This window comes from Pseudonaja textilis, chromosome 1, assembly GCF_049901715.1.
Source record: "Pseudonaja textilis isolate UNSWEBS1 chromosome 1, rPseTex1.2, whole genome shotgun sequence".
Lineage (NCBI taxonomy): Eukaryota > Metazoa > Chordata > Lepidosauria > Squamata > Elapidae > Pseudonaja > Pseudonaja textilis.
Window position 1 is genome coordinate 53,594,015 of NC_141990.1, and position 18,142 is coordinate 53,612,156.

An 18,142-nucleotide genomic window follows, 5' to 3' on the forward strand; every position below is an offset into this window, starting at 1 on the left:
ATTTTTGCCAACATTCATTCCCTCACCTTACAGAATTGTAGTCTGAGAAATAAGAGGTTATCTTTCACCCTCCTGTCCCCTCACAGAAATGAATTTTGCTATAATAACAAATAAACACAAAATAAACTGCATTAAAAAGAAATTGCCAATACGTATAACTGCAATGTAAGACTCCAGTGTAACACTGCATACTGAAAAAAGAAAGAAAACAAAACAAAAATGAAACAAAACCCTAATTCTTATCAAAAGGCAAAAAGTTCCGAATGGCACAGTGATTAGAATGCTGTATTGCAGGATAACTCTGCCCACAGTCTGGAGTTTGATCCTGACAGGGCTCAAAGTTGACACAACTTTCCATCCTTCTGAAGTTGGTAAAATGAGGAGCCAGATTGTTGAGGGCAATATACTGAGTTTGTAAACTGCTCAGAGAGTGTTGTAAAGCACTTTGAACTGCTAGTGCTATTTCTAAAGGTCTCCCCGAGTCACTATTTTGTGAGACAAATATGAGAAATAAATAAGTAAAAGAAAATGAATGCAGAAATACAAGTTCATTTTCTTAAATTGTGGCAGTGAAATATGTAATCTTCCTCAGATCATCTTTTTCTGTGTAGAGGTGACAACCATATCTTCTCAAAATGGTTCCCATTTCCCTCAGAATACACCCTCTTTGTAGTTTGTTTCTTCTGCTTCATTCTTTTTAAACAAATTGACTGTCAAAGTCAGTGCAGAATTCTATCCCACTACAGAACGGGGAAAGGACTGAATACTAGATCAAACCAAGATGCAGTGGGCAGCATTCTCTGAAGCTTATGAGATGTTTTCATAATAAAGCTTGTTGTGAACCCCTTCTCTGCATAAGGGCTTCATGTTACAATAACGGCACTTTGTTGTCTAGCATTAGGTGTCCCTCCTTTAAATTTCCCAGTATGACCATAGAGTGATGACATTCTGGCTCCTCTTAGATACAATGGATAGGTCACAGTTTATTGTCATCAGTGCTGGTGGACACTGTTGGAACCTATGGGTCTCAGCTGCCAGATATTAAAGGCACCTTAAGAGTCTTCATTTTCTCACAATGTCCTAGCAGTGGTTAGAGCGTTTTGTTGCAGAAACGCTGGATTTTTATAGAAAGACAGACAATTAATGGATTAAAGCAGATGTTGTCCATATACTAGGCATAGAAAGTTACTGTCCTAGTGCTACCGTATCTTTTAATTTATGGCATATTTTCTGCATAACTCTGTATGTCACTTTTGAGACTGTTGAAACTATGCATTGAGTTATCTTAATGTTTGTTCATCAGTAGAATCTACCCACACACTGGACGGTTTGAATAATAAAGTTTGAAATATCATCTATTTATAAATTGAAAAAGGAACAAATATTCTGTTATAAACTGTTTGACCAAAAGTGAGCACACATTCAGATATGCATATTTCAATATTCATAATCAAATATGTAATGTGTTTGCAAAAAAGGGAAGAAGTGGATAAGGTTGGAATTTGTGTTTAAAATAACCTCCCAAACTGTGTACAGCATAAATTATCTACCACCAGTTAATCCAGCAATATCAGCTTCAATACCATCTGTTTTATATTGGCTGCTCTGACTTAAGTGTAGGTCTTTGTGTCAATGTGAATTGTTACTGAAAGATATAACAGTAACATTTAATGGATTTTCAAAAGTTTTTTCACATGTGTTTCACACACTCACACATTTTTAATATGTAGCAAAATGTATTTCTAGCTGAAAGACACATGTGTGGTCACATATATGCATACATCATTCAGTTGCAAAGAATAGTTTGATGAGGCTGAGACTCAATGAAGGTTTGAAAGCAGATGATATGACAAATCCTCAAAGGACTCCATTTCACACACCAGATTGCTTGCCCAGATTCAAAGACATCCATTACTGGCTGCTCAAATGTGATGTGTGTCTTTCAGAGACACTATTAAACAGATGTCACACTCTAACCCAGAGCTTGCTAAAGTTAATTGTGTGTGTAAATCATGCACGATGAAGATCAGGTACCTGCAGCAAGTAACTGATCTAACTTGTTTCTTTTTTCCCCCCAGTACATCTTGAACCTTCTACCACTGTTCCAGTTTCTTCCAATTCATTGAGACCTGTAGTTTAAGGTAATCTGTGTATGTCAGAAAAGTCATGCTGGCATCTGCACTACATGGTGGGAACCTGCAATGTAGAAAGATATGGATACCATGTGAAAAGTGGTAGAAACTACACACATAAAAAAGAAATGGAGCTTTGATTACAATTGAAGCTGCCATCTTGACTTTTTTGACTTTTATCTCCTGAAGATACCCCTGGAGGATACAAGAAAAAAGAAGGAAACAAAGTAGCTAATGACATTTATCTAATGTTGCAGCCAAAAACAGATAATTGCACATGGACTTCTCTGTCCAAGCTATTCAAATGGGTGTAAAACAAGTCATAACAAGCATTCTGACCTCATTAGGGAGCCAGTGTCTATGCTGTGGCTTGCTTATTATTTATTTAGACTTTTACTATGCAATCATTCAATACAAACTTACTTTCAAAAGCATTAGTTGTAACCTTAGCTTATGCAATCAAGCTTTCATGAGATATTAAGTACACAGGACGAGCATGAGAAAGTCACATAATATGTGAAATAAAATAATGCTAAGTGGAATTATGAATTACTTGACTTAATAATAACAATAGAAGTTATCAAATGACATTATAGATGGGAGGCAGGGGGGGAATAATCAAGTTAATTCCTGTGGGAAGGGCATGCCATAACCAAGAAGAACATACCTCAGTTTGCTAACCTCAGACCTAATATGGATCCTCCAAAGAAGAACAGAGGCTTGGAATAAAAGCAGATAAATTTTTACAGAGAATAACTGAACCTTCAAGCATTGAAAAAGTTAAAGACTGAAGAACTGTACATCCTACATCCCAATGGGAAAAAATGTGTGCATTTCATCTTTTATCACAAACTTATATAATGTAGCAATATACAAACTGAAATTCTGTTGTCCTTCAGTATGGCAGCTATTCATGATATGCAATGGAGTCTTCCAGTTTGTATGTGTGTACAGGGAAAACATGTACACAAAATGCGCAAAACAAACTTACGATTCAGAAGACAGAAGAACCGAAGCTCCAATTCTCTATCAGCAAAAATATCTTTTTGCACACTATAATAATCAGTTTTCAAAAATCAACAGTTCTTTTTCTTGCCACATTGAGGCAGGAAACACACCAAGAATGTCTCTGAAACTACAGCTCCAAACCTTGAAAATCCCAAACCTGCTTTATATAGACTTGACCTTCTAATCTCACCATCTCACTTACAGAACTGTGGTCTTCTCACTAGCAAAAATTAAGTTAAGTGAACTCTTGACTAACAAACATTAGTCCATCCCATAAGTTAGCCTCATGAGATCAAGCTCCGGGAAATCTCAGACTTGGGTGTTCCCGTATTGTTCATCTCCTGCTCCTTTCTGAAGCCATTAAATATTTTAGAACAATCACAAATGAGCATGCTGTCAAAAAAACTAGACAATACTCAATGGAAAGAAACCAATTTGATAACACTCTGAATGAAGTTGACTTGTTCCTCTTGACTTGTTCCACACATAGTAATCTCAAAGCTACCACTTTGTTAGGTTTGAGCAACATAACCAATGATGCTAGCAAATATTTGAGAGGAATTATGAAGCTTCTCTCTGTGAAGTCCTGAGGTAGACCTATTCCTCAAGAGTTTTCCCAGGATGATGCCCAGTGTCCAATGCAAATCTCCAACTGCCAGTTTCCCTACCCAATATCTTGATAGAGACAGCATTGTAAAGCATTGTCACCCTTTTCTGTGCAGAGAATCAAATCCTTTTCTCTTCAAAGCCTGCTAAGGAGGATTTCAGATGAATCTTTAAAAGGGCTACACTCCACATTTATTCAAACCATCCTAGAAGCTCTTCCACTTGAACTCCAACCAATCTGCTTCTTTGCTCTCATCAGCATTCTCCTTGTTAAGTCAAGGAAATAAGATAGCTGAGAAGTGGCAGATTACAAATGTAACAAAATAAATAGGAATAACAGGCTCAATTGCCCAGGCTATCTCAACACCCAAAGATCATCCACGGATTCAGCAATAATACTGACAACCAGGCAGAAAATTTTTCAACAGCATTTGGAAATACTCTAGAATTTCCTGCCTCAAAATGGGAGAAAAAAACGTTATCTATGGTCAGAAGAGTTTCCAGAGATGATAAAAAAGGCTTGTATGGTCCAATTTTCAATACAAGGATACATGCAATGTTGTGGCTATAACTTCCCAATTTCTTATTAATGGAAGGACACCAATGCATTGTGAAATCTAACAGTGTTTCTGAATTCAATGTACAACTGACACATCTGTTTTTGCACTTCCTATAAACAAAGGCTGACAATCCCAAAATTATGCCATTCCACCCTAAGTGCCTCCCTTGCCAAGCTGCTGATAGAACTTTCTAATCAAGTTGGCAATGAATATTTTCTTAAATCACATTAAACTAAAATACCAGGTCCAGACAATCAATTATAGCACCTGGGGGGGAAATTTATCTGCTATTTCCCAAGATAACCAGTGATTAATGGAGTATACCTGTTATCAAGATAAGCCAAAATAAGGTATGTTTATCACCTCTGAGCTTCTTGCTAAGAAAAAAACACAGGAGGCCTTCTATATGCTTCTAACGTAATCAGCTTTTTATTTATGTTGCTTCAAAGCAGTGGGAAGAAATTCATCTAGTTTAATTTAACTTGCTTCTAAGTAGAGGTTCCACTAGAAACAAGCAGAACACTATTCAGAGAATATTATCTTGAGAGTGAATCCAGATCTCTGAGGTAGTTGTCCATATAATGATTGGAGCCTAAGGGAAGTTTGACTGGTTTATAATAAGCCATAGTTTCTCTCTTTAAATCAAGGAAGGACTGTATCAGCATCCTTTCCTTTGTTTCACTATTAAACCTGAGCAGTCTTACCTGGCTTCTACATTTTGAGAAGTATCTTCAAAGTAATTTCCCAAGCTTTTCCAAAGGAGTTCCCATCTAATAGACATCTAGTTGAGATGTGTAGATCTTTAATTCCGTTTAGGTAGAGTGCTTTCAGATCCCAAACTGTTTTGAATGGATTTTTTTAAAATAATATTTTTTTACCAAACGGAGATAGGAATCTCTTTCAGTTTTGCTTAAGCTTTACAAAGTCCGACATGCTCAGTCAGTTCAGCAAGCAATGAGAAAATGAGACAGGCTTTGCAAACAGTTGTAAACAGGGCAGGATTGTTAATGCTTAAAAATGTTGGGAGGGAGTGACCACCTTTATATATTTTTTAAAAAAGCAGAAAGTCATCCCATAATGCTTCTTCATTATGATATAATGAAGGGAAGACACACACACACACACACACACACACACACACACACACACACACACACACATATATATTGTATATAGATATAATGAAGACAGAATTATTATAACTAATGTGTGAAATGAAAAGTAAAGAAATGCAAAGCAAAAAGACAGGTACTCTTACGTTGAATGGGATATGGGAATTATCAAACAGTGGATCAAGGCCCTCTTGGAGTTCACTAGTACCTTGATTGGGCTCCTGATCAGTTTTACATAGGCAAGTAGGAAGTTATCATGTGTTCTAGTTTTACTTCTTCAAAATTAAGTTGACAACTAAGGTACTAAAAAGTCTGAGAACCCCAATCATAGATTGATTAAAATGCAATTTCAATGTAAGCGATTTCTTTATTTCAGCCTAGCCCTAAGTAAATTATAGCCTATATTCATCAGTGGAGTTGTGCAAATCCAAGTACCATTTTTAGATTGCCTTTTCATTTCCTTCATGAATTTCTCTTCATGTCCTGAAAGAGTTTACAAAACTAAACGAATAAAACCTGGTAGAAATCCGGGACAAGAACTGAACAACACCCTGAAAGAGGAGATTAAAAACTGAACAGTACTATATTGTGCTTTTTATTTGCCTTGACCTTTAATCCAGAGCTCATATTCACTCCAGCAGTATTTATTCAAGGTGGTGTTAACATATTTTGCAAAGTTGAACTCTATTTATAGACATACATTGCTAGAATTAGTAATTACGCTAATCAATGGAATTGTTTAATAGGTAAAATATAACTTTATTTTCCTGCTTCTCAAGAAAGAAAAAAGAAACAGAAAACTCTGACACTGGAAAAGTGCCTTTTGCATGAACAGCGGAAGGATTAAAAGATAGTATCATCTACTGAGGAACACTGTTGTGATTGATACTCCTTGGAGACAGTGTGTATCTGAGGAGCAAGAAGGCTTAGGATCATTCTCTTGTACAGACGCTCAGACCAAAATGGTATGTTCTCGAAAATACCTCATTCAAATTCTTTCTGGAAAATGCCCAAAGGGAATAATCTTGGTATGCATGTGGGAGGGATAGAGGAATTGCTAAGTTTTTGGCCTAATACCCATCATGTCAGCTTTCTCTTTAATTAGAAGTAACTTTTAGAAAACTTACAGATGCATATTTACCATTGGATTAATTTTATCAGTCTTTTCATAAGTTACGGCCAGCTTCCTGAACCGTTCTACTCTTGAAGGATGCATTACTTGCATATCTGGAGAATCCACAGGCTTTATAGATTGTGTTTTAGCAAGTAGACTAAATAATGCTAAGTGTTTTTTAAAAAAAGAATCTACCATGTGCAAATGTCTCAAAAAAGAACTTTGGCCACCATTGTGAATCTGTATGCCAATTATTAAGGGGAAAGCCATTCTTTTTCAAATCCATGGCTCTTTGTGCCATCTTTGATAGGGTATCAGAAAAATAAATTGCAGATGTGGACTGGCTATACTGTTGAGTGTATAGAACAAGTTCATCGAGGGAATTAGAAACTCTGAGATGGGGAAAAATCATAAAATAAAAAGAATGAATGTAGTTCTGATGAAGCTTTCTTCTAGAGCAGGGGTCAGGGAACTTTTTACCTCTTACCCCCAAAAATTTATAAACGCAGACGTTACCCCCTTGATTTGAAAAGTAAGGAAATCATACATCCAATAACATTTTGAATTCAAATACACCAGTCCTCACCCTTTCCTAAGAAGTCTGTAGGGGGTGTGCATAAGTGCACCAACGCCTACCTTCCCTGTCCTATTGTTTCCTTTTATTTTCTTATATGTATCCATTTCATGTATTCATAATTATGTTTATACTTATACCTATTATCTTGTAAGCAATTGACAAATCAAATAAATAAATAAATTTGTTGTGGCTATTGCCAATTTCTATTCAAAACAAAGGCAGCAGAGACTGTCTTCAAATTGGCAATAGGCACAACAAACTTCCATGTCAAAACACTTCAGCTCAGCAATTCAGAAAGTTTCATAAAAATATTGACAGTAAAAAAAAAAAGCGATTTAGGCCACAGAAGTCAACTTTATGTTCTGTCAGGAATGCAAAGGAATGCAAGTGACTGCCTCCAGCCTGTGCTTGAACCCAGCCAGTAAAGGGGATCCCACCGCTTCTCTGGCTAATTGATCGTTCAGGGGAGGAAACTTAGCATTAGGAATCGTCTCCTAACCTGCAGCTCGAGGGGCTTCTGTAATGCGAATCTCTTTGGATGACAGAGCAGGCTTCTTCTGTACTGCACTCTCTGTGGCTGCACCTGCTGACTTCGCGCCACCTTCCAACTTTTATAGACGCGCTCTGCGGAGAGCGCGAAAATTGGCAATCCGAGTAAGGCAAACTACTCCAGGTGGCTCCAGAGATGGGTGGGGAGCGGGAAGAAAACAACCTTTATCTCAGCCGCCTTAATTGCGCAAATGGCCATCGCCTCGGACACTTCAGCTGCTGCCAGCCAAACCGACCTTTTCCCGTTTGGCACAAAAAGCCGCCAGGGAGGGAAGAGGGAGGGAGGGAACCTGCTCGCTCGGCCTCTCAGCGCCCCCGACTTGTTTTCGCGGGCTCCAGAGACACGAACCGCGACAGCGCCAGAAGCCCTCCCCTGTCCTCCCCGTCTCCCCCCAGCGCCTCCCGGTTTCAGTCCAGCTCGCGAGTTTGGCTGGCTGAAGCAAACGTGACCTCCGGCGTGCAGCGGCAGGAGCTGCGAGCTCGCGGCAGGCAGCGCTGGGGCTACGCAGTCGGGGCGCGGTTTAGACTTCGGCTCTTTAAAACGGCGTGTAAACTGAGATGCTCCCATAAGAGAGCCGAGCGCGGCAGCAGTCGTTGGGTTAACGGCAGCGGGCGGCCTTCCAGCGCCCTCGCCCACAGCTGCACTGGCACGTGCGCGCTCCGCCACCCCTCGCCTTCAAGTTAGGCTTGTCCCGGAAAGCTTCAGACCGACCGCCTTCGCCCCTGCCCCACCCTTCCCTCTCCGGCACGCGCTCCGTCTGGTTAGAGTAGTCAGTAGCCAGATGACCCCCCAGTACCCGCTCTCTCTACAGCGCTTGCGCCATACACGTAAACGCTGGAGCAGTCCACTGAGAGAGGGGGGGGGAGCAGAGCAGAGAAGGAGGATGCGGTGACACTGACACACACTGACACTGGCCGTCCGTGCTATAATGGACCATAATAACTGCTGCTATGCCGATAGTTCCGCCATTGGCCAGCGCAACCTCCTCATTACCCCCAGATTTTCACTTTTACCCCATTTGGGGTAATTTACCCCTGTTCCCCGACCACTGTTCTAGAGATTATCTGAGAGATCCTAGCAAATAATTTTGCTGTCTTAGTCAAACAGAAGAGAGTATTTTTTAAGATTTCTTTTTCTTTATCCTTCATAGAATCTAGAGTGAGGATAATATTTTCCTATGGGTAGGGTATTGACTATTGAGGCTAACCTTTTCATTCTAAAGGCAAAAGGATTTGTTCTGCCTTAAGGCTACAGAAAACCTTGCTAAATGTTACCCTTCCTAGGTATGATAGAAAGAGAGCTGTATTAGGCAATGGGGCAAAAAATCAGGGGGTGGTGATAATTCTTTTTTCAACTAATACATTTTTATTTTAAAGCATCCGATGAAGTGAGCTGCAGCTCATTAAAAGATTATGTCTTCTAATAACAATTTGTTAGTTGCAAAAGGTGCTTCCAGAGCCCTCCTGATTTTTTTGCCTTTGAATAAACAAGTTTATTGTTTGTAGGTTCCTATTTTGCGGAAAGGTGGTGGTGATTTAAAAAGTAAGACCTCATTGGTTTTTTGGTCTGTGTCCAAGTATTATAAGAAAATGTTAGAGAAAGGGAGAGAGAGAGAGAGAGCTGCGCATGGGTGAGCAGTGTTTGAAAAAGCGATATTTTCTGCTTTTTCAACTGCAGCTGTGCCTCACAAAGTAGCTGCATTTGAAAAAGCAGGAAATAAAGGTCAGGTAAGAGCCCAGGCGGGTGGGTGGGCCAAAATAGCAGCAGACACAGAACCAGTTCTGTGTCTGCTGCTCTTCAGAGCTATCAGTTCTACAGAGCTAGACAGAACTGGTAGAATCCCACCCCTGGACATGTCCATGAAGGGTTTTTTTGGCAAGGTTGTTCAGAAGTGGTTTGCAATTTCCTTCTTTTTAGTGCTGAGAGAAATGACTGGCCCAAGGTACATAACAACAAGCTTTGGGCCTAAGATGGGGGAAGAACTTACACTGTCCTGGTTTCTAGCTTGATGCTTCACCGTACTACCAGACTGACCCTCTGTACCTAACCCCAAGATTTGGCTGGAGGAGGCAGGGGCATATTTTTAATCAGTCTAGTACAATGGCATTGGAACAAGGGGAAAAAAATAAGGATAAAGAAAAAAAAATAGAGTTCTTCCTTTAAGGGTATTTTCCTTAACCTTTTCAGAACTAGGGCCTGCCTGCTTGAAGACTGTTGATTACCTGTGGGGAAGAATCACCAATTTCTGGGAAACAGGGAGAAATCTCATCAATCGTGAGTGGAATTGCTGGATTCCACCCATCATTAGATACAGAAAACCAGCCCTCTGTTTACACTACCATCCAACCAAGGTTACTGGTGGGAAAAACAACTGAAATTCTCCAGACTATATTTCTCAGGCTAAGCATTAATCCATGCTCCCTTCCCAAGTTAGTTTGTGCTCATAATCCTACAAAAAAAAAAAAAAAAGGTACAGAAATGAAAACAAGCATAATTATTATGTAAATTTTGCCTTTTGGAATAAAATCTTGAATTTATGTAAGAATGACCCCCAGGTGCTGATATGAAAAACCAAAATTGTCGGATTTGCTTAGTGAGATGTCTATAAGTATTATGGTTTATAAGCCTTGCTTTATGGATTAGTGTTATGTACAAACTAAACTACTATGGTGTGTTCTCTAAACTATATTTAAAGGAAACCATAGTTTAGGCCGACAGATTAATCAGAAATACAGTCTTTGAGGTTTTTAAATAAAATGAATTAGAGATAAGGCTTGTGGAATAGCAGGGATCTTAGCAAAATTGCAGGTACCTGCATTGCCTTTTTCCTCTTCCTATTTGAAGTAAAAGAAGTATAGCAGCACAGGAAGACAAAGCACAATGCAAAAAAGGTGCAGGAAATGGATATGTTGGCTATTAACAGAAAAAGAGGATGAAATAAAGGGGATAGAAAGAACAGACATAAGACAGAAATTTTCTTTCCTAACACCTTAACATAGTGTTAATGCATCAAAATTTCAAATGTTGATGTATTGCTAGTATACAAGTAGTAGATGTTTAGATAATAGAATAATAAGTAATGGTAATTGAATAGTAACAGTAGAGAATATATATATATTGATTGGTAGTGATTTAGAGTATAAACATTGTCATAATAATAACTGAAGAATAATAGTGTAATAGTAAAGATCATGATAATAGAGATATAGAGATAGAGGTATAGAGATAGTAATAGAAAAGAATATAGAAAGCATTTTCATATCATTTTTATGTTTGCTTTCACAAATTAAACCCTCTATCCGATCCTTATAGAGAACCTACCTGTCCAGGGTCCAGTGGGTTTGTGACTCCTGAGTCTGGATCAATCCAATTGAGCATGATTTAAAAAACAACAACAACCTGTCACAAAACCTCAAATGGAAAAAATGCTATGTGACAATAATTGTATATTTTCCAATTAAGTTACATGGCAAAGTTTTGAGTACAGCCTGTTTTATATACAAAGTGTAATAGTCATCTTCTAATGAATATAAATAAGAAAATCCCCTTTAATAGGATTAAAGACCATGAAGTGCCAAAATAGTATGTATGACTGGGATTTGCATACAATATCTTTAGCTTAATGTCGATCTCCTAAGGCATTAACAAGCAGTAATTGTAGCAGGAGTGGCTTATTTACAGCTTTTACTAAGTAATAGATAATTACAGAAAACAGCAGCACTTTAACAAATAGAGGCTAAATTGCAAATTAGAAATAAAATTGTGAACACAAATTATGCCACAAACCAAATGTATAGATTTCTTTTGCCCAGGATTAAGGTACCTATCCATAATAATTTTGATTAGACAATTAATTTATATTACATGACGAGTTTCGCTATAACTATGGTTGTTAGAGATTTCTCAGAGGTGTCAAGCTCTTTATTTAAATCTGATTTTTTTTCTCCCTTTTTATAGTTTTAAAACTTTATTTAACAATAATTGTTTTCCTTCATAATGCAATCTACAGAGTTCTAGATGCTCCCTGGTTGGTTGCTTGCAGATGTTTCATTACCCAGCTAGGTAATAGTATCAGTTCAAGTGACCGTGCAGTTTGCTCCCTATTTATATACAGCAGTTTGCCTTCCCAGGTTTTTTTGGGAGGAAGGGGATTCTTCCTTATTGATTCTTTGATTAGAATATTGCTTTCTGCCTGATTGTTTGTCTGGCATTGATCCCTGCTTATTTGAATAGTGACTGAGGGTGGGGATATGTTCTAGGCATTTGTTTCCTTCCTATGTTTTTTTATTTTCTCTTCTGTCTTTTTTATTGTCTCTTCTGAATGTGTGTAAATGTGGTTTATCTCAGTGGGTCCACTGAAGGTTCATATAGCAGTGACCAGCAATCAGTATTCAACCAAGCTTAGAGGGCACCAAGAACTTGAACACCAAAGTTCAAGTCTGAGCGACATATTTTCTATTAATACAACCCATATCCATATGTATTTCAATGCATATTCATCAATAAGGTTTTAAAGTTTTCATCAGATTCCCAAAGGGGTCTATGGTATAAAAAGGTTAAGAACATCTGTATTGATTCTTCCTTTTTCCAGAGATGTACAAACACACTGGATTTCCACAAAGTGTCTTATGTCAACAGGTCTAATCTGATCATCCACCAGTCTCCTTTACAGAGCCTTTATGGGCAGATCTTTGCTGATTGGGGGAAGTGGGGATTCAGGCCACTCAAACTGAATGGTATATAGCTGCACGAGATCTTCCAGTTAGAGGCACATGTACAAAAGGGCATGGGAAAGCACTCAGTTTGCCTAGCCTGGTATCCTGCAGTTGCTTGGTTTCAGCCTTCTTACATTTCTAATCCAAATGCACCACATTAGAAGGTTGAATTAATCCATCAAATTCTTTATGCCTAGTTATGGAGGCTGAGACCAGAACATGGGATATTTTACAATTAAAACGTGAGCTCTGTCTCTTGGTGATATCTTTTCCCAGTAGAAGTAGTTATCTATAACTCTAAATCAGGGGTGTCAAACTCACGTCATCGCTGCGGCATCACATGACTTTTTTTCCCTTTCGCTAAACCAGGTGTGAGTTTGACAGCCCTGCTCTAAATAATAGTTTCACCCAATCAATCCCCAGAATGAATTCTATCACCTAAGAACTTTGAAAACTTCCATACATATACTAGTTTATTCTTTGGGTCATGTTTATCTGGCAGAAATTATGTCATTACATAATTTCAGTTAAAACCAAGTCAGTTCTCATGCCATTTTTCTTTTAACTTCTCCAGATCATCACTTCTTTGCACAATAGAGGACAGTGATTGTTATGATTTTATCCCAGAAGCTGCTTCTGTTGTAAAGAAAATATCTTTGTTCCCTAGCATCCAAACCATCTAAGTGCTTGCTGAAAATGTGATGGCTGATCTTGTCCCTGTCTTCAGCTAATGCTTTGTGACAGTAAAAAAAACAAAAGCAAAACAAAAACAGGATTTATTTTATTTTAAATATTTATCATGTTTCCTCCATATGGCTCCAGACTTGTGCCACGAAGAATCCTAACTCCTTGGGATCCCCCCCATATTTTACTTCCAATGGGGGCACATTTGGAGTTCTACGTCTTCTAGCAATTACCCAGCCCGCTGGAGGCCCCTGGGCTGCTGCTGCCTGTTGCACTAGCCCGCGTTGATTTATGGGGGTGGCTGCTCTGATTCTTCTGGCTGGGGCTGCCTCCCCCTCATCTCCCTCATACCTTTGTTCAGTTTGAGGTTCTCTGATAGCTTCATTTAAAAGATGCATGGCCTGAGTCAGTAAAAAATTCCTTTTTTCCTTCTCCTGCCATGGCTCCTCTCTTCCAGGCCGACGGATAGTGGTCACTCCTGGAGGAGGCTTTTCCTCAGGGTCCTTCCAACTGACTCCCAGGGACCATTTGGGTTTTACAGCTGGTTTTTCCCCAAGATTTAGTTCTGCTAACAAGTCGGCTTCCCCTGCTTCCTCTAGCAGCAGAGAATCTTGTCCTCCAGTTGCTCCCAGGTCTTCTTGGTCGCTGGCTGGATTTGACATTGTGTTCAGACCTTCTCGGAAGAAAATTTATTAATTCTCCGGGTGGGCTGGTAATGAGAGATTCAGAATAATGTCAGCTGGTGCTCCATTCAAAATCCAAGAAAGAAATACTTAGACTCCTTTAATCAGAGAAAAGATATCTTTTACTCGAAATCAAGTGGTAGCAACAAAAGAATTCTGAATCTGAGAAAATGGGTGCGTAAATCACATACACAAAGTAATGGCAACATTCCCACCCCCAATAGTTCAATTGGTTCATCCAATTAAAAGTTGTGTATATCATCATGTGGGCATCTCCAGGTGGTGATGAGGCTTCTGTCCGTTGACCTTGACATAGTTTGATAAAGAGTTGCAGCTGCGCATAGCATAGAATAGAAACCTAAGCAAGAATGTACCCACCCCCCAGTTTATACAGTTCTGGTTTGTAACACCTCCAGCTCACTTCCCATAACCATTCTCCCACTCCTCCCCCTGTTACTTATGACAACCGAAAGATGCAAAGCAAAGGAAGAAATTCTTGAAGGCTGACACAGGGAGAGATGCGTTGAGCCATGTTTCACAGACAAATATAATGTTGAATTTAGCTGTATTTAGTAAGAGGAGAAATTCAGGTATTTTATTTACAAGGCTTTTTGCATTGAGTAGCTTGCATTTAAGGCCAGTTGTGGTTGGAATAGAGGTAGTTAGGGGCATGCGTGCCTAGTTTTGAGTGATGTTGGATCAGATGGGGTGGGGTTGGATGTGGAGTTGTGGGTTGTGTGACTTTATTTTGATGCAATCAGCATAGTAGTCAATGTACAGGTCCTTTTCTCCATTGTCTAGACGGTTTCTGAGTTCTGTGCGGAATTCATGGGAGTGGATTCTTTGCAGTATGCATAAGTCTGGCCTTGAGCGAAGTTTTTTATGGGTGGGATTGGATTTTGCAATGGTGTTTATTGTATGAATGAATATACGTTTGCTGGTCTCATTTTTACAAACAACTGTACAAAATCTTGGGGCCATAGAGCTGTCATTGTATTTGTACCCAGGGTGACCTTTGGTAATTTCAATGATATCTTCAGGAGAGATTTGTTGTGTTTGAGTTGCTTATGATATCACAAACTTTGGTGATATCGTCTGATTTACATCAAGGCATCTTTTACATTTAATTTGTTTTGCTTTATTTTGAGGGGACAGCACATTTACACTGTTATATAAGCTGTATCCTCACTACTTTACATTGTAGCAAAACAAAAAAGAATATCTGCATAGAGAATGGAAGTATGTGTGTGGGTGTGTGAGAGTCTTCAAAACAATCTTGTCCAGGTAATTAAAAGTGAGAGAGAGAGATTAATTTGTATAACCAAATTACAGAAGCCAGTTTTCAGTCATTTGCTGAGATACTACTATCTAAAAATCCTTACTATAGAACAGATGGCATTCCAGCCGGAGACAACTATATGTGAGCAAAGAGATGAGGTATGAGTAATTATGGCATTTAGAGATGATATGTGTAGATGTATACAAACATAATTGGAATGCAATGCATCATACTCACATTTTCCCCTATCAAGAAACTTGCCAGGTTATCACACTGGAGATTTTCTCCTATTATTCTAACTTTTTGCATTCTTATCCAATGATTTTTTTTTTTTTAATGGACAAGGGAATAGATGAGATGACCAAGTCTCAGAGATGGGCTCATGGGATCAGCGAGATGAATTATAAACATGAAATATCACTCCAAAAAGATATCAAATGTTCACATGACTCACAATTTTGTTACACCTTCAACAAAGAAAATCTGATGTCCATCTTTTCTACAAAGCCACTTCATTCAGATCTCCAGCAAAACAACGTATTAATAACTTCTATTATGGAGGAGTTGAACACAGATACCTCTTTCCTTTAATTCACCACATCCGTGTTATGATATGAACGATGTACGTATGTTAACCTGCCAATGCCATCATTAGCACTGATTCTAATTTGTTGAAACTGTCTTGTAAAATTTAGTATGCATCGGATCTTTTCAGGCAACCAGGAAGCATTTATTTTCTGAACTCATTGGTGAAATCTGAGGAGAATATTAGAAAAATCTCCAGACTGCAAATAAGTATTGGCTGTCTTAAGTGACTTCTAATAATCGTTTTAAAGTCATCAATGCAAGATACAGTAAAAAAAAAAAAAAAGTATCCAAGCTTGTTGGTTGGTGTGGGAATAGCAGGCTTAACTTGATGGATTTATAATCTGAGCCACTGTGACTCTTCTTATGTTCTTAGAGTGGAGAGTACTAATCCAGCTAAAGTAACAAAAAAGCAGCTTTTTACAATCGCAAGTCTAAATACTATCTATCTTTGGCTAGTGATCAGCCTCTTTTTCTCTAACAGTAAAATTTAAATGGCAGGAAATAGTGCCTCTGATATTTGTTCACAGGTCTCCCAATACCTTTTCTTATGAAGTCAAGAAGGTTCTTCTGCAGCACAGAGGAGAAATACCTTCTCGTTTTCACTTCACTTGCTAAATTATTCCCAGTGTGTTAAACAATGTAATTAAGCATACATGCTCACATGCTAAAAGTTCTTTCTGTTCTTCATCAAGAGGGAGTGAAAAGAAAGATTGGGCATGTGTCAGCCCCAGTCTTCAAGCTCTGTTAGTTTTAATTTGGGCTGTGGAATTAGTCATCAGTTTTGCTGGGACTGCATTAGGAGAAATAGATCTTTGTATGCAGGGACTTGAGCTCTGTTGCAAATGAGTATTTGTTAAGGGGAAACCATTCTCTTGTCGTGTTATGCTACATTACATAAGATTTATATCCACTGTAGGAGAAATGGAACCAGGAAAAGAATATTAATTCTTGGTGTCCGTGGAATGTCACCCAATTTCATTTTTTAAAAGGAGCTGCTTTCCTTATTTAAGTCAATGTAGAAAATAATTAATCAATTAATGGGAAATGTACCTTTTTGGCAGAGAGCTAGTGCAAAATGCAAAATCAGTCTGCAAAGAATAGCAATAGCATGTAGGCTTATATACCACTTCACGGTACTGTACAGCCCTCTCTAAGCGATTTACAGAGTCAGCACATTGCCCCCAACAATCTGGGTTCTCATTTTACCGAACCTTGGAAGGATGGAAGGTTGAGTCAACCTTGAGCTGGTGAGAACTGAATTGTCAAACTGCTGGCAGTCAACAGAAGTAGTTGGCAGTACTGCGTTCTAACCACTGCACCCCCACAGTTCTTAGAATCTTTAGAATCTGGGTCTAAATGTGTTTTTTTAAGATCTGCAACCATTTGGTCCATGGGATGAGGGCATAAATAAGGGCTTGAATAAACTCTGGGGGAAGCTTTGGTGTGAATGTTCAGCTACATAAGCAACTTTATATAGACTCATCATTTTAGTCAGGTTCATAATTCATAATTCATTTTCATCAAATCAGATGGTGCCCAATTCATTACCCCAGTAGTTTTACTTTTATTGAGCAAAGCACTTGTAGGCAGAAGCAAGTGGATTGAAAACCCAAATTTTAGTTTCATGTGCAGGAAATCCTGCTTGTAACATCCCATTTGGCATGCACATCACTCAATCATGGACTGTACACTTTCATAGCCCAGCTGCTCCTATCAGATCATGATCTTTAGTAGGGTATTTAATCAACTTGATCTGCAGAGAATAAGAAGGACTCCTCTGAATTGTACACATGCTCTACCTGTGAAAGTTGGCAGTAGACTCAGAAAATAATAAGAATTTAGACAGAAACTATCTGTCTAAAGGTGATTTAATCATAGCTTATCTCATAAATAGCAGTTCAGTCCAGCTTGGAATAAAAAGGAAGAAGAGACCAATGGAACAGCTTGCCTTCAGAAGTTGTGGGTGCTCCATCACTGGAGGTTTCCAAAAAAAACTGGACAGCCATTTCTCTGGAATAATATCTGGTCTCCTGCTCAAGCAGAGAATTGAACTAGAAGATCTTTAAGGTCCCTTCCAACTCTATTGTTCTATGTTTTAGATTCAAAATGTTCCAATAGACTCTTGAATTAACTTACTAATAAATTAGAGATGGAGATCCTTCTCATTTCCAATAGTATGTCCTTTAATCCTAACGTGAGTATTAACTCACCTTATGGAATCTGGACAATTCTGCTTCTTTGACTGTGTAAAAGATTTGACACCACCCTCCAAAATTGTTCAATGCAGCTCTGAGGCTCCCAAATGTCACCAATCCCTGAGTTAAATTCCTCATCGATCATAAGGAAACTAAATTCTAGAAAAAGTGCCCACTATTGATTTTCCTCCGTTTGAATGTTAATTGTTTCTACATTTCTCTGCATAAGATGACTGTACATTTTGGACAAATCTGGGTCCTTTTGATTTGGTGATATAGGAGTTATCTTTTTTCCCCCAGTAAATTCCAGTTCTTAAATCTGTCAGCTAATGAACTTCT

At 38.6% G+C, this 18,142-nt stretch overlaps 1 protein-coding gene across 5 annotated transcripts in view; it reads left to right on the forward strand.

Moving 5' to 3' along the window:
* Window positions 1-18,142, forward strand: part of CAPN13 (calpain 13) — a 163,860-nt gene that overhangs the window by 506 nt on the left and 145,212 nt on the right. The window contains exon 1 of one of the 5 annotated variants that reach the window (XM_087934624.1): window positions 6,050-6,383. The exons of 3 other annotated variants lie outside the window; for them this stretch is intronic. In XM_087934624.1, the coding sequence (XP_087790750.1) occupies window positions 6,381-6,383 (3 nt within the window). In that variant the 5' untranslated portion in view covers window positions 6,050-6,380. Of the gene's footprint in view, window positions 1-6,049; window positions 6,384-18,142 lie in introns of those variants that run through there. One more of the 5 variants, XR_015743857.1, reaches the window with a different exon arrangement.